The sequence below is a fragment of the Carassius carassius genome, unplaced genomic scaffold, assembly GCF_963082965.1.
Source record: "Carassius carassius unplaced genomic scaffold, fCarCar2.1 SCAFFOLD_150, whole genome shotgun sequence".
NCBI lineage: Eukaryota > Metazoa > Chordata > Actinopteri > Cypriniformes > Cyprinidae > Carassius > Carassius carassius.
The window spans coordinates 32,501-50,000 of NW_026775104.1; the positions used below are offsets into that span (position 1 = coordinate 32,501).

The window sequence follows — 17,500 nt, forward strand, 5'->3', positions numbered from 1 at the left end:
ACTTTGGCCCCGGTTTCTGCCTGAATGTGCTGCAGGTACGAGCAGCCGGGCCCCTCGACACGCTCCTTCACACAGAAGCCCTGCACGGCCTGATCCAGACCCACAAACAGCTTGTCCTGCACGTAATGCATCTGACACACACACACGGTTAGTTAGGATGGAGTGAAGATGAGACACAGGTGTGTGTGTGTGTGTGTGTGTACTCACTCCTCCTGGATAGTGTGGTTTGTGAGCAGCGGAGGGGATTGTGGGTACAGGAGCGGGTCCAGGCTGCTGGTAAACGGTGACTGTTGCTCCGCTGTAGCTGGAGTTAGTGGCAGCCTTCACTACACCGTTAGTAATGATCTCCTTGATCCGGTTAACAGCCTCTACACACACACACACACAGAGAGGAATGTTAAGCACACACTGACACACACACACGCACGCACGCAGGATGAACTGATGTGTCGGTCACATCACTCACTGTCCACTAAGTCTCTGGTTTGTCCCTGGACGTGCAGATAGAGTGGACGGTCACTGCAGAAACATCGGAGAGTGATGCATTAACATTTATAATCATCACAGAGCATTTACTGTCAGACTAACCAGCAGAAACAGACCTGGGCAGTGCTTTGCTCTTCTCCTCTGTGGTCATGAAGCGTCCTCTGGTGGACACCGCAGCGCCGCTCACTCTGCTGATCTGGGAACAGGACACACATCTGCTGCCATCAGTTACGCATTATATCACCATGATGAAGGATGATTACTGTGGGCACTTTAAACCAGTGGGAATGATTATTTGTTACAGATTATGCTCAATTTTGAATCATTTGAAGGATATTCCCCATGCACTGGTCAGAACACACCAGCGCTGATGAAAACAGCAGAAACACAAGCTGCTACGCTCGGCTTCTGAAACGGTTTAAAGGATTTCAACAGCATTCAGGTTTCTGTCTCCGCTCTTCATCACAGAGCCAAGTACTGAAATATTCACACTTATTACGCTATTTGTTTTCAGACTTTATTCATTTTCTGGACTACAGCGTGCCCTAGATATTGTGTGAGTGTTTTAATTAGTGCTCGTTCACACTTTACATTAGCGCTTCATTCGTTAGTTAATACATTAGTTAGTCTAGAATAAACTGACATGGAAAAAATCTTCTAAACATTCAGTAGATATCTTAGATAATCACAATATTTAACAAAACATTGTCAAAATAAAAAAATGCAGCTGTGTTATTAAAGGAGCAAACATGATTTTTAACAAAAATGTAGCAAATGTAGCATTGTGATTATTAAAGTTTTAACTAAAATTAATTCATGAGATCTTATTGTAAAGTGATACCTTCTGGTCTTTATAACTCTTCTGCACTTTAATCTGTGTAAAATCTTTAACTTTAAGCATTTCTTTGTGTATTGCTTTATTCCAGGCCTATTTAAATGTTCAGTTCTTTTTGTTATAAGAAAAGAGTTATTAAACCTCTAATACTGTATTACGACAACTCTTTATTGTAACATTTTCAATATTGTGATAATATCGTGATAAAAACATTAGCAATTAATTCTTAACAGGAAAACTTGATACTAGCACATCCCAAGAGAAAAACCATCTTCACACACAGGGCAGAACACACACACGCACACACACACACACACACACACACACACACAGGTCTGACCTCGTCCTGAGTCTGTCCGCGGGTCAGCAGATTTCGACAGGTCAGCGGGACGTCATTTATCTCCACCTCGGCCACCACCAGATCATCTTTCACCTTATTACCACCAACACCTGCCACCTACACACACACACACACACACCCCTCAGTGTCAGACAATCCTAATCAGAACATCGATGATATAAAATGAACCATGATGTGCGTCAAAGACGGACTCTGATGATATGATACTGTGAGAAACAATGATCAGCTGAAAACAAGAAAAATATAATATTGTAAAAACACAGACTATATGCAGAAACAAAGCAAAGTTTCACAGTATTGTCAGTGTGTGTGTGTGTGTGTGTGTGTGTGTGTGTGTGTGTGAGTGTGTGAGTGTGTGTGTGAGTGCTCTTGTTTTTGTGTCATATCAGGACACAACTCTGTATAATGACATGGGTATGACACAGGTATTACAAGGAGAGGGTGACTTATGAGGACATAACCCATGACCCCATTTTTCAAAACGCTTATAAATCATACAGAATGAGTTTTTTTGAGAAAGTAAAAATGCACAGTTTCCTGTGAGGGTTAGGGTTAGGTGTAGGGTTGGTGTAGGGCCATAGAATATACAGTTTGTACAGTATAAAAACCATTACACCTATGGGATGAACACACTTTACACAAAAACAAACGTGTGTGAGTGTGTGTGTGTGTGTCTGTGTCTGTGTGTGAGTGTGTGAGTGTGTGTGTGTGTCAGACTGACTTTCTCAGCGGGAGCAGTGCTGCTGATCTGAGACGGTTTGAGTTTTCCTTTGGCCACCAGCATGGCGTTGATCTTGGCAGCGACGGCGGCAGCAGCGTCCAGAGCTCCGGTCGGAGCAGAGCCTCCATCGTCTCCGGACACCGGACCGGCCTGATCCCATTTACTGCGCCGGCTGACACACACACACACACACACACACACACACACACACCAACCTTCATCATCATCAGTCCGATCAACACATTCTAACAGAGTTTGTTAGCTGTAAATCATCATCATTCCAGAACCAAACAACAACATCATCATCAGTGACAGATGAACACTGATTTGTGAAACACTGACAGATTCATAAAGAGTTTAAAACAATAAACCAGATATATCTGACATTAAATATTCCAAGACACTGACCACAAATACAAAGAGGAAACACTTAAATGTGTTTGTGTGTACAGTACTGTGCTAATCTCTTAAAACACTAGTATTATCAGCAGCTAAACATGGTTCAGTCAGTTATTTCCATCTTTTGTAGTGTGTCAAGTGTGAAATATTGATTATTAATAGCAATAATGCAGTGATGTGTGTAATCTGATCATCTTCAGTCTGTCTGGAGTCACACGAAGGAACAGAACACACTGAGACAGACTCAATCCAGAAGAACTGAGTCTCAGACACGCTTCTAGAGACATCATTATATAGATGTATATATATAGATATATATACATGGGACGATATGTCTACAGTTCTCCCGGTATCGGACTCGGTTTATGTGAGCTGTGCTGATCTGATTTGTGATTATATCGCTGTTTCTGGTTCTGTTCGTCTTCTTGATGTTGTTATGTAACGCCCGCCATTACCGGCGCGTCAGAAGCGTTTCCCGCCGCAGAGCGCGACCGATCACACACTTAACTCACCCGCCGCTGTGCGGGACACCGAACGACATCTTATGCGTGGAGTTTATGCTTCTGATTGCGAAGAACCGAACCGATCCGCTTCTGACGCTCCAACAGACGGACCAGCCAAAGGAAACACAGCAAACTGCGTCACTTCCGCCACCGTCGCGCATGCGCAGAATCTGAAGACAAACGTCATCAAATGCGCCTTGATTTTCTGTGTATTTTGTATTCATATTTTTGTTTTGTGTGTGTGTTTTATATTTTCATGTGTATTATTACTGTAGTCCTAACTGTACTTCGACAATGTTAACTGAAGTTTAATTAAATCTTTATAAAGTGTTTAGATTAATTATCAGATGTTTCGATGTTTCTGCATCAGATGGAACACAGCACACAGATATATGAGACATGATTACAGGCTCGACTTAAAATACTTCATTAATGTGTGTCCTTTTAGATTATTTTATTAAGCAGTATCGCTCTATTGTAGGTTATTATGGAATATAGGCTCTGCATAGGTTGTACATATTAATTGCACACACAGTGACGTTAGTCGTAAATATTAATTGCGCGCAGAGACGTCAGTTGTACATATTAATTGCACACACAGCGACGTCAGTCGAACATATTAATTGCACACACAGTGACATTAGTCATAAATATTAATTGCACACACAGTGACGTTAGTCGTAAATATTAATTGCGCGCACAGTGACGTCAGTCGTACATATTAATTGCACACAGTGACGTTAGTCATAAATATAAATTGCGCGCACAGTGACATCAGTCGTACATATTAATTGCACACACAGTGACGTTAGTCGTAAATATTAATTGCGCGCACAGTGACATCAGTCGTAAATATAAATTGCACACACAGTGACGTTAGTCATAAATATTAATTGCGCGCACAGTGTCGGCAGTCGTACATATTAATTGCACACACAGTGACGTTAGTCATAAAAATTAATTGCGCGCACAGTGTCGGCAGTCGTACATAATAATTGCACACACAGTGACGTCAGTCGTACATATTAATTGCACACACAGTGACGTTAGTGATAAATATTAATTGCGCGCACCGTGACGTTAGTCGTAAATATTAATTGCGCGCACAGTGACGTCAGTCGTACATATTAATTGCACACACAGTGACGTTAGTCATAAATATTAATTGCGCGCACAGTGTCGGCAGTCGTACATATTAATTGCACACACAGTGACGTCAGTCGTACATATTAATTGCACACACAGTGACGTTAGTGATAAATATTAATTGCGCGCACCGTGACGTTAGTCGTAAATATTAATTGCGCGCACAGTGACGTCAGTCGTACATATTAATTGCACACACAGTGACGTTAGTCATAAATATTAATTGCGCGCACAGTGACGGCAGTCGTACATATTAATTGCACACACAGTGACGTCAGTCGTACATATTAATTGCACACACAGTGACGTTAGTCGTAAATATTAATTGCGCGCACAGTGACGTCAGTTGTAAATATTAATTGGACACACAGTGACGTTAGTCATAAATATTAATTGCGCGCACAGTGAGGTTAGTCGTACATATTAATTGCACACACAGTGACGTTAGTCATAAATATTAATTGCGCGCACAGTGTCGGCAGTCGTACATATTAATTGCACACACAGTGACGTCAGTCGTACATATTAATTGCACACACAGTGACGTTAGTGGTAAATATTAATTGCGCGCACCGTGATGTTAGTCGTAAATATTAATTGCGCGCACAGTGACGTCAGTCGTACATATTAATTGCACACACAGTGACGTTAGTCATAAATATTAATTGCGCGTACAGTGTCGGCAGTCGTACATATTAATTGCACACACAGTGACGTCAGTCGTACATATTAATTGCACACACAGTGACGTTAGTGATAAATATTAATTGCGCGCACCGTGGCGTTAGTCGTAAATATTAATTGCGCGCACAGTGACGTCAGTCGTACATATTAATTGCACACACAGTGACGTTAGTCATAAATATTAATTGCGCGCACAGTGTCGGCAGTCGTACATATTAATTGCACACACAGTGACGTCAGTCGTACATATTAATTGCACACACAGTGACGTTAGTGATAAATATTAATTGCGCGCACCGTGACGTTAGTCGTAAATATTAATTGCGCGCACAGTGACGTCAGTCGTACATATTAATTGCACACACAGTGACGTTAGTCATAAATATTAATTGCGCGCACAGTGACGGCAGTCGTACATATTAATTGCTCACACTGTGACGTCAGTCGTACATATTAATTGCACACACAGTGACGTTAGTCGTAAATATTAATTGCGCGCACAGTGACGTCAGTTGTAAATATTAATTGCACACACAGTGACGTTAGTCATAAATATTAATTGCGCGCACAGTGAGGTTAGTCGTAAATATTAATTGCGCGCACAGTGATGTCCGTCGTACATATTGCACACACAGTGACGTTAGTCATAAATATTAATTGCGCGCACAGTGACGTCAGTCGTAAATATTAATTGCGCGCACAGTGACATCAGTCGTACATATTAATTGCACACACAGTGACGTTAGTCGTACATATTGCACACAGAGTGACGTTAGTAATAGATATTAATTGCACACACAGTGACGTTAGTCGTAAATATTAATTGTGCGCACAGTGACGTCAGTCGTACATATTAATTGCACACACAGTGACGTTAGTCATAAATATTAATTGCGCGCACAGTGTCGGCAGTCGTACATATTAATTGCACACACAGTGACGTCAGTCGTACATATTAATTGCACACACAGTGACGTTAGTGATAAATATTAATTGCGCGCACCGTGACGTTAGTCGTAAATATTAATTGCGCGCACAGTGACGTCAGTCGTACATATTAATTGCACACACAGTGACGTTAGTCATAAATATTAATTGCGCGCACAGTGACGGCAGTCGTACATATTAATTGCACACACAGTGACGTCAGTCGTACATATTAATTGCACACACAGTGACGTTAGTCGTAAATATTAATTGCGCGCACAGTGACGTCAGTTGTAAATATTAATTGCACACACAGTGACGTTAGTCATAAATATTAATTGCGCGCACAGTGTCGGCAGTCGTACATATTAATTGCACACACAGTGACGTCAGTCGTACATATTAATTGCACACACAGTGACGTTAGTGATAAATATTAATTGCGCGCACCGTGACGTTAGTCGTAAATATTAATTGCGCGCACAGTGACGTCAGTCGTACATATTAATTGCACACACAGTGACGTCAGTCGTACATATTAATTGCACACACAGTGACGTTAGTCGTAAATATTAATTGTGCGCACAGTGACGTCAGTCGTACATATTAATTGCACACACAGTGACGTTAGTCATAAATATTAATTGCGCGCATAGTGTCGGCAGTCGTACATATTAATTGCACACACAGTGACGTCAGTCGTACATATTAATTGCACACACAGTGACGTTAGTGATAAATATTAATTGCGCGCACCGTGACGTTAGTCGTAAATATTAATTGCGCGCACAGTGACGTCAGTCGTACATATTAATTGCACACACAGTGACGTTAGTCATAAATATTAATTGCGCGCACAGTGACGGCAGTCGTACATATTAATTGCACACACAGTGACGTCAGTCGTACATATTAATTGCACACACAGTGACGTTAGTCGTAAATATTAATTGCGCGCACAGTGACGTCAGTTGTAAATATTAATTGCACACACAGTGACGTTAGTCATAAATATTAATTGCGCGCACAGTGTCGGCAGTCGTACATATTAATTGCACACACAGTGACGTCAGTCGTACATATTAATTGCACACACAGTGACGTTAGTGATAAATATTAATTGCGCGCACCGTGACGTTAGTCGTAAATATTAATTGCGCGCACAGTGACGTCAGTCGTACATATTAATTGCACACACAGTGACGTTAGTCATAAATATTAATTGCGCGCACAGTGTCGGCAGTCGTACATATTAATTGCACACACAGTGACGTCAGTCGTACATATTAATTGCACACACAGTGACGTTAGTGATAAATATTAATTGCGCGCACCGTGACGTTAGTCGTAAATATTAATTGCGCGCACAGTGACGTCAGTCGTACATATTAATTGCACACACAGTGACGTTAGTCATAAATATTAATTGCGCGCACAGTGTCGGCAGTCGTACAAATTAATTGCACACACAGTGACGTCAGTCGTACATATTAATTGCACACACAGTGACGTTAGTGATAAATATTAATTGCGCGCACCGTGACGTTAGTCGTAAATATTAATTGCGCGCACAGTGACGTCAGTCGTACATATTAATTGCACACACAGTGACGTTAGTCATAAATATTAATTGCGCGCACAGTGACGGCAGTCGTACATATTAATTGCACACACAGTGACGTCAGTCGTACATATTAATTGCACACACAGTGACGTTAGTCGTAAATATTAATTGCGCGCACAGTGACGCCAGTTGTAAATATTAATTGCACACACAGTGACGTTAGTCATAAATATTAATTGCGCGCACAGTGAGGTTAGTCGTAAATATTAATTGCGCGCACAGTGATGTCAGTCGTACATATTAATTGCACACACAGTGACGTTAGTGATAAATATTAATTGCGCGCACCGTGACGTTAGTCGTAAATATTAATTGCGCGCACAGTGACGTCAGTCGTACATATTAATTGCACACACAGTGACGTTAGTCATAAATATTAATTGCGCGCACAGTGACGGCAGTCGTACATATTAATTGCACACACAGTGACGTCAGTCGTACATATTAATTGCACACACAGTGACGTTAGTCGTAAATATTAATTGCGCGCACAGTGACGTCAGTTGTAAATATTAATTGCACACACAGTGACGTTAGTCATAAATATTAATTGCGCGCACAGTGTCGGCAGTCGTACATATTAATTGCACACACAGTGACGTCAGTCGTACATATTAATTGCACACACAGTGACGTTAGTGATAAATATTAATTGCGCGCACCGTGACGTTAGTCGTAAATATTAATTGCGCGCACAGTGACGTCAGTCGTACATATTAATTGCACACACAGTGACGTCGGTCGTACATATTAATTGCACACACAGTGACGTTAGTCGTAAATATTAATTGTGCGCACAGTGACGTCAGTCGTACATATTAATTGCACACACAGTGACGTTAGTCATAAATATTAATTGCGCGCATAGTGTCGGCAGTCGTACATATTAATTGCACACACAGTGACGTCAGTCGTACATATTAATTGCACACACAGTGACGTTAGTGATAAATGTTAATTGCGCGCACCGTGACGTTAGTCGTAAATATTAATTGCGCGCACAGTGACGTCAGTCGTACATATTAATTGCACACACAGTGACGTTAGTCATAAATATTAATTGCGCGCACAGTGACGGCAGTCGTACATATTAATTGCACACACAGTGACGTCAGTCGTACATATTAATTGCACACACAGTGACGTTAGTCGTAAATATTAATTGCGCGCACAGTGACGTCAGTTGTAAATATTAATTGCACACACAGTGACGTTAGTCATAAATATTAATTGCGCGCACAGTGTCGGCAGTCGTACATATTAATTGCACACACAGTGACGTCAGTCGTACATATTAATTGCACACACAGTGACGTTAGTGATAAATATTAATTGCGCGCACCGTGACGTTAGTCGTAAATATTAATTGCGCGCACAGTGACGTCAGTCGTACATATTAATTGCACACACAGTGACGTTAGTCATAAATATTAATTGCGCGCACAGTGTCGGCAGTCGTACATATTAATTGCACACACAGTGACGTCAGTCGTACATATTAATTGCACACACAGTGACGTTAGTGATAAATATTAATTGCGCGCACCGTGACGTTAGTCGTAAATATTAATTGCGCGCACAGTGACGTCAGTCGTACATATTAATTGCACACACAGTGACGTTAGTCATAAATATTAATTGCGCGCACAGTGTCGGCAGTCGTACAAATTAATTGCACACACAGTGACGTCAGTCGTACATATTAATTGCACACACAGTGACGTTAGTGATAAATATTAATTGCGCGCACCGTGACGTTAGTCGTAAATATTAATTGCGCGCACAGTGACGTCAGTCGTACATATTAATTGCACACACAGTGACGTTAGTCATAAATATTAATTGCGCGCACAGTGACGGCAGTCGTACATATTAATTGCACACACAGTGACGTCAGTCGTACATATTAATTGCACACACAGTGACGTTAGTCGTAAATATTAATTGCGCGCACAGTGACGCCAGTTGTAAATATTAATTGCACACACAGTGACGTTAGTCATAAATATTAATTGCGCGCACAGTGAGGTTAGTCGTAAATATTAATTGCGCGCACAGTGATGTCAGTCGTACATTTTGCACACACAGTGACGTTAGTAATAAATATTAATTGCGCGCACAGTGACGTCAGTCGTAAATATTAATTGCGCGCACAGTGACATCAGTCATACATATTAATTGCACACACAGTGACGTCAGTCATACATATTGCACACAGAGTGACGTTAGTCATAGATATTAATTGCACACACAGTGACGTTAGTCGTAAATATTAATTGTGCGCACAGTGACGTCAGTCGTACATATTAATTGCACACACAGTGACGTTAGTCATAAATATTAATTGCGCGCACAGTGTCGGCAGTCGTACATATTAATTGCACACACAGTGACGTCAGTCGTACATATTAATTGCACACACAGTGACGTTAGTGATAAATATTAATTGCGCGCACCGTGACGTTAGTCCTAAATATTAATTGCGCGCACCGTGACGTCAGTCGTACATATTAATTGCACACACAGTGACATTAGTCATAAATATTAATTGCGCGCACAGTGACGGCAGTCGTACATATTAATTGCACACACAGTGACGTCAGTCGTACATATTAATTGCACACACAGTGACGTTAGTCGTAAATATTAATTGCGCGCACAGTGACGTCAGTTGTAAATATTAATTGCACACACAGTGACGTTAGTCATAAATATTAATTGCGCGCACAGTGAGGTTAGTCGTAAATATTAATTGCACACACAGTGACGTCAGTCGTACATATTGCACACACAGTGACGTTAGTCGTAAATATTAATTGCGCGCACAGTGACGTCAGTCGTAAATATTAATTGCACACACAGTGATGTCAGTCGTACATATTAATTGCACACACAGTGACGTCAGTCGTAAATATTAATTGCGCGCACAGTGACGTCAGTCATAAATATTAATTGCGCGCACAGTGACGTCAGTCGTACATATTGCACACACAGTGACGTCAGTCGTACATATTGCACACACAGTGACGTTAGTCGTAAATATTTAATTGCGCGCACAGTGACGTCAGTCGTAAATATTAATTGCACACACAATGACGTCAGTCGTTCATATTGAACACAGTGATGTTAGTCGTAAATATTAATTGCGCGCACAGTGACGTCAGTCGTAAATATTAATTGCACACACAGTGACGTTAGTCATAAATATTAATTGCGCGCACAGTGACGGCAGTCGTACATATTAATTGCACACACAGTGACGTTAGTCATAAATATTAATTGCGCGCACAGTGACGGCAGTCGTACATATTAATTGCACACACAGTGACGTCAGTCGTACATATTAATTGCACACACAGTGACGTTAGTCGTAAATATTAATTGCGCGCACAGTGACGTCAGTTGTAAATATTAATTGCACACACAGTGACGTTAGTCATAAATATTAATTGCGCGCACAGTGAGGTTAGTCGTAAATTTTAATTGCGCGCACAGTGATGTCAGTCGTACATATTGCACACACAGTGACGTTAGTCATAAATATTAATTGCGCGCACAGTGACGTCAGTCGTAAATATTAATTGCGCGCACAGTGACATCAGTCGTACATATTAATTGCACACACAGTGACGTCAGTCGTACATATTGCACACAGAGTGACGTTAGTCATAGATATTAATTGCACACACAGTGACGTTAGTCGTAAATATTAATTGTGCGCACAGTGACGTCAGTCGTACATATTAATTGCACACACAGTGACGTTAGTCATAAATATTAATTGCGCGCACAGTGTCGGCAGTCGTACATATTAATTGCACACACAGTGACGTCAGTCGTACATATTAATTGCACACACAGTGACGTTAGTGATAAATATTAATTGCGCGCACCGTGACGTTAGTCGTAAATATTAATTGCGCACACAGTGACGTCAGTCGTACATATTAATTGCACACACAGTGACGTTAGTCATAAATATTAATTGCGCGCACAGTGACGGCAGTCGTACATATTAATTGCACACACAGTGACGTCAGTCGTACATATTAATTGCACACACAGTGACGTTAGTCGTAAATATTAATTGCGCGCACAGTGACGTCAGTTGTAAATATTAATTGCACACACAGTGACGTTAGTCATAAATATTAATTGCGCGCACAGTGAGGTTAGTCGTAAATATTAATTGCACACACAGTGACGTTAGTCGTAAATATTAATTGCGCGCACAGTGACGTCAGTCGTAAATATTAATTGCACACACAGTGACGTCAGTCGTAAATATAAATTGCGCGCACAGTGACGTCAGTCATAAATATTAATTGCGCGCACAGTGACGTCAGTCATAAATATTAATTGCGCGCACAGTGACGTCAGTCGTACATCTTGCACACACAGTGACGTCAGTCGTACATATTGCACACAGTGACGTTAGTCGTAAATATTAAATTGCGCGCACAGTGACGTCAGTCGTAAATATTAATTGCACACACAGTGACGTCAGTCGTACATATTGCACACACAATGACGTTAGTCGTAAATATTAATTGCGCGCACAGTGACGTCAGTCGTAAATATTAATTGCGCGCACAGTGACGTCAGTCATAAATATTAATTGCGCGCACAGTGACGTCAGTCGTACATATTAATTGCACACACAGTGACGTCAGTCGTAAATATTAATTGCGCGCACAGTGACGTCAGTCATAAATATTAATTGTGCGCACAGTGACGTCAGTCGTACATATTGCACACACAGTGACGTCAGTCGTACATATTGCACACAGTGACGTTAGTCGTAAATATTAAATTGCGCGCACAGTGACGTCAGTCGTAAATATTAATTGCACACACAGTGACGTCAGTCGTACATATTGCACACACAATGACGTTAGTCGTAAATATTAATTGCGCGCACAGTGACGTCAGTCGTAAATATTAATTGCACACACAATGACGTTAGTCGTAAATATTAATTGCACACACAGTGACGTCAGTCGTACATATTGCACACACAGTGACGTTAGTCGTAAATATTAATTGCGCGCACAGTGACGTCAGTCATAAATATTAATTGCGCGCACAGTGACGTCAGTCGTACATCTTGCACACACAGTGACGTCAGTCGTACATATTGCACACAGTGACGTTAGTCGTAAATATTAAATTGCGCGCACAGTGACGTCAGTCGTAAATATTAATTGCACACACAGTGACGTCAGTCGTACATATTGCACACACAATGACGTTAGTCGTAAATATTAATTGCGCGCACAGTGACGTCAGTCGTAAATATTAATTGCGCGCACAGTGACGTCAGTCATAAATATTAATTGCGCGCACAGTGACGTCAGTCGTACATATTAATTGCACACACAGTGACGTCAGTCGTAAATATTAATTGCGCGCACAGTGACGTCAGTCATAAATATTAATTGCGCGCACAGTGACGTCAGTCGTACATATTGCACACACAGTGACGTCAGTCGTACATATTGCACACAGTGACGTTAGTCGTAAATATTAAATTGCGCGCACAGTGACGTCAGTCGTAAATATTAATTGCACACACAGTGACGTCAGTCGTACATATTGCACACACAATGACGTTAGTCGTAAATATTAATTGCGCGCACAGTGACGTCAGTCGTAAATATTAATTGCACACACAATGACGTTAGTCGTAAATATTAATTGCACACACAGTGACGTCAGTCGTACATATTGCACACACAGTGACGTTAGTCGTAAATATTAATTGCGCGCACAGTGACGTCAGTCGTAAATATTAATTGCACACACAATGGCGTCAGTCGTAAATATTAATTGCACGCACAGTGACGTCAGTCATAAATATTAAATTACGCGCACAGTGACATCAGTCGTGAACGTCAGTCGTGAATATTAATTGTGCACACAGTGACGTCAGTCGTAAATATTAATCGCGCGCACCATGATGTCAGTCATGAACGTCAGTCGTGAATATTTATCGCGCCCACTGTGACGTCAGTCGTGAATATTAATCGCGCACACAGTGGCGTCAGTCGTGAATATTAATCGCGCACACAGTGACGTCAGTCGTGAATATTAATTGCGCGCACCATGACGTCAGTCGTGAATATTAATCGCGTGCACCGTGAATGAAATGAAACGACCAGCAGTCTATTAATACATAAATCTTTGTTTATTTTGCTCTTTATTTGTACAATATGCAAAAGTATTTGCCATTGCTGAGAAAGAACACAAATAAACCCTGATTAAACCTCGTCCCTTCACCCCAAACAGAATCAAAACTGTGCTTTTGATATAAAACAACTCAGATTCAATAACAGCAATCAATAAACACTACAAATGTAAAGAAACTTAACAACAGGACGTTCATATTTCCAAGCACAAATATTTACAATAAATTAATATTTGCATATGCACTTAGTGCATGGCTCAAGATTTCCTGAGAATAGTTACAAAAAAATAAAACAAACTAAGGCAGCTTGACCTTTTACATAAAACAAACAAAATATATAACTTTTGTAAAGTATTTAATATTTAAAATGTAAAGAAAATAGTGAGGATTTACATTCATAATGAACAAGTCATTTCACAACACAAAGATCCGTTTTAGTGCAAATAACCCTCTTTGAGTAGTTTCCCTACTGTCAGAAGTTCAGTGACATACACCAGACCCAAACCCCAGCGTGCATCCCATAATCCATCGATCCTGGAGATTATAGATCGAACAAAGCTCCTGCAGCGAATGAAGGCAGCTAAAGCGGAAGCTACAAATATCATTAATGATTCATATTTCATATAATGCAAGTATATATTTTTTCTTTTAAAAAATATCTGAGATATGTATTTGGTTCTAAGAAGGCAAGAGTCCTTCTTCTGTGCTGGTCATCAGAAGCTCATGTGCAAAGCTTGTGTTTAAAGCACCTGAGTGTGATGTTACCAGAAACACACTGACCGGCGGTCATCTACCTGAGACACACTGACCTCTACCTGAGACACACTGACCGGCGGTCAACTACCTGAGACACACTGACCTCTACCAGAAACACACTGACCGGCGGTCAACTACCTGAGACACACTGACCGGCGGTCATCTACCTGAGACACACTGACCGGCGGTCAACTACCTGAGACACACTGACCGGCGGTCATCTACCTGAGACACACTGACCGGCGGTCATCTACCTGAGACACACTGACCGGCGGTCAACTACCTGAGACACACTGACCGGCGGTCATCTACCTGAGACACACTGACCGGCGGTCATCTACCTGAGACACACTGACCGGCGGTCAACTACCTGAGACACACTGACCGGCGGTCAACTACCTGAGACACACTGACCGGCGGTCATCTACCTGAGACACACTGACCGGCGGTCATCTACCTGAGACACACTGACCGGCGGTCAACTACCTGAGACACACTGACCGGCGGTCATCTACCTGAGACACACTGACCGGCGGTCATCTGCCTCTCACTCTTCTCAAAGAGAAGATGATATAACCCAAGCGCCTCAACTCACAATAAATATCAAACCCATTAATAAATAAATAGAATAGTATACAAAAGAACTCTCCATCCTGCCGTTTCTTTTTCTTTCTTAAAGAAAACTAGATCCCTTCTCAAAAAATTCTCGAGTGCATCCTCCCAAACGTAAAGGAAGACCAAACATCTGCCTGATCTGTTTCTCATCCTACACACAGAACGAGGACTGAGACCTGGTCAGACGACAGAGGAAATACAACATTTAAAGGCTGGAAAAATATATCTCAAGTCCAAACTGAACAATCATCTTTGGTATGAAAGTAAATTCTTTCATTTGAAAATAATTCAAAATCTCTAATTCCAGAGCAGCTACAGTAAAGAATCCCCTTCATGATACTCGCCTGTAGGTGACAGACAATCTCTCGTTTGCGTTCTCATTCAGTTGTGTGTTTTAAATCAGGTTTGTTCAAGCACTCGTTCATGTTCAAATGCTGCAGAGCGTGAACCGCCAATAATTAACAATAAACAAATCCGATCGACGAACAGAACCCTGCATGGTTCTCCAGGAGCTCCGCCAGCACCAGAACCACAACACCATGTGACCACACGACTGAGCACTTCCATTATGAGCTCTGTTTCTGCACACTGATTCTGTACTTAATACACTAAAAATTATTCTTAAAGAGTCAGTCCACCCAAAAATTTAAATGAAACTTATTCATTAATTAGTCACCCTGTTAGGATCTCAGCTGTCTATGAAGGGTCAGAGAGCTCTTGGGGTTCATCAGAAAACTTCATTTGTGTTCTGAAGATGAACGAAGCTCTTGTGGGTTCTGAACGACATGAGGACGAGTGATTAATGACAGAATTTAGTTTAAGGGTGAACTCTCTCTTTAAGAAGTACTAAATAATCACTTTTACTGTGTTAAGTAGAAAAATAGAGCACTTTGAGCTCATTAGGGAAGTGCTCTGTTTTTCACCTGGACACACACACACACACACACACACACACACACACACAGTGGTCACTCGTCCTCCTCCCCTGCAGCGTCCGGCTCCTCCTCGTCCTCCTCCCAGACTCGGTGTGTGACCGATGCACTCCCTCCTTCCGGTTCCTCCGGGGCTTTCCCCGTCGGCCACAGCAGCTCTGGGAAGGGCAGGCGGGCCCCTGGCAGCAGAGGGACGGGGACGCCGTGGCCCTCCAGGATCTGGATGAAGGCCCCGGGGGGGTGGGGGCCCGGGGGGCGGCGTGGGCGGAGCTCCAGGCAGCTGTGGCCCTTCCTGTGGCGCTGCAGATGGTCCTCGCGGGCGAAGGCCTTGTGACAGAGCGGACACTCGAAGGGCCGGTCCCCGCTGTGCAGCGAGAGATGGTTCTTCAGGTCGTAGGAGTGCAGGAAGCGTGCGGGGCAGCTGGGACACGGGTACGGACGCTCGCCCGTGTGCTTCCGCATGTGGATCTTCAGCTTGTCGTTCCTGAAACGAGAAATTACGAACTCCTTTTAACATGGACAAGATAAGCTTTTATCGCATGAGGACTATTACCACAGGTGTACAACAATACATTGTATGAGTCACAATTATACATTTCTCTTTTATGACAAAAAAAAATTCGAATATTAAGTAAAGATCATGTTCCATGAAGTTATTTAGTAAACGTCCTACCGTAAATACTGTATATCAAAATAAAATTTTTGTTTAGTAATATGCATTGCTAAGAACTTCATCTGAACAACTTTAAAGATGATTTTCTCAATATTTAGATGTTTTTGCTCCCTCAGATTCCAGATTTTCAAATAGTTGTATCTCAGACAAACATTGTCCTCCGAACAAACCACACATCAATGGAGAGATGATTTATTCAGCTTTAAGATGATGTATAAATACAAAAAAATAGCTATATTGTGATTATCAATACAGTAATTATAATTCAGAAAAGAACTGGAGGAAATGATGCAGCGCTGCTCTGTGATTTTGTTTCAGAACCTTCAGAAAACTTGATTTTCTTCTCAAGCTGATTTTACTGACTCTCTCTCGAGTGTAGCTCAGTCATTCTTCCTCCGATTCCAACAAATCATACATCTGAAGGTGTTTAAACAGAGACTGGTGTTGCCAGCACAGGTCACAGATGGAATAGACTCGTGTAGACGGGAGCGTACCGTGTGAAGCGGACGCCGCAGGCCGAGCACTGGAACGGTTTCTCTCCGGTGTGTGTTCTCATGTGCCGAGGCAGCTTTCCCGCTCCGTGGATGATCTTCTGACAGACGGGACACTGCTGAGGCGTCTGAGACTTCCTCTTCCTGCCGTTTGCAGCCA

General features: G+C 41.9%; 2 protein-coding genes and 1 long non-coding RNA gene across 9 annotated transcripts in view; all 3 read right to left on the bottom strand.

The window, feature by feature from the left end:
• Positions 1-3,464, bottom strand: part of LOC132136710 (KH homology domain-containing protein 4-like) — a 10,859-nt gene extending 7,395 nt beyond the window's left edge. For all 7 annotated transcript variants that reach the window (XR_009431542.1, XR_009431540.1, XR_009431541.1 and 4 more), the window contains exons 1-7: positions 3,315-3,464; positions 2,404-2,575; positions 1,662-1,778; positions 603-682; positions 467-519; positions 208-368; positions 1-131 (exon numbers count right to left, since the gene is read on the bottom strand). The exon at positions 1-131 is cut by the window's left edge and continues 81 nt beyond it. Coding sequence is in view for 4 of the 7 variants with exons in the window: in XM_059547292.1 (XP_059403275.1) it covers positions 1-131; positions 208-368; positions 467-519; positions 603-682; positions 1,662-1,778; positions 2,404-2,575; positions 3,315-3,343 (743 nt within the window). In the remaining 3 variants the exon portion in view is untranslated. The remainder of the gene's footprint in view (positions 132-207; positions 369-466; positions 520-602; positions 683-1,661; positions 1,779-2,403; positions 2,576-3,314) is intronic.
• Positions 3,465-13,858: 10,394 nt separating this feature from the next.
• LOC132136707 (uncharacterized) lies at positions 13,859-14,867 on the bottom strand. Its single transcript, XR_009431539.1, has 2 exons — positions 14,768-14,867; positions 13,859-14,667 (listed from the first exon to the last, which is right to left on the bottom strand). It is a non-coding gene; the product is annotated as an uncharacterized LOC132136707 (long non-coding RNA).
• A 601-nt stretch (positions 14,868-15,468) lies between these two features.
• The window catches only part of LOC132136709 (zinc finger and BTB domain-containing protein 7A-like), a 4,944-nt gene continuing 2,912 nt past the window's right edge, over positions 15,469-17,500 (bottom strand). The window contains exons 2-3 of the mRNA XM_059547290.1: positions 17,344-17,500; positions 15,469-16,660 (exon numbers count right to left, since the gene is read on the bottom strand). The exon at positions 17,344-17,500 is cut by the window's right edge and continues 276 nt beyond it. Coding sequence (XP_059403273.1) covers positions 16,213-16,660; positions 17,344-17,500 — 605 coding nt within the window. The 3' untranslated portion in view covers positions 15,469-16,212. The remainder of the gene's footprint in view (positions 16,661-17,343) is intronic.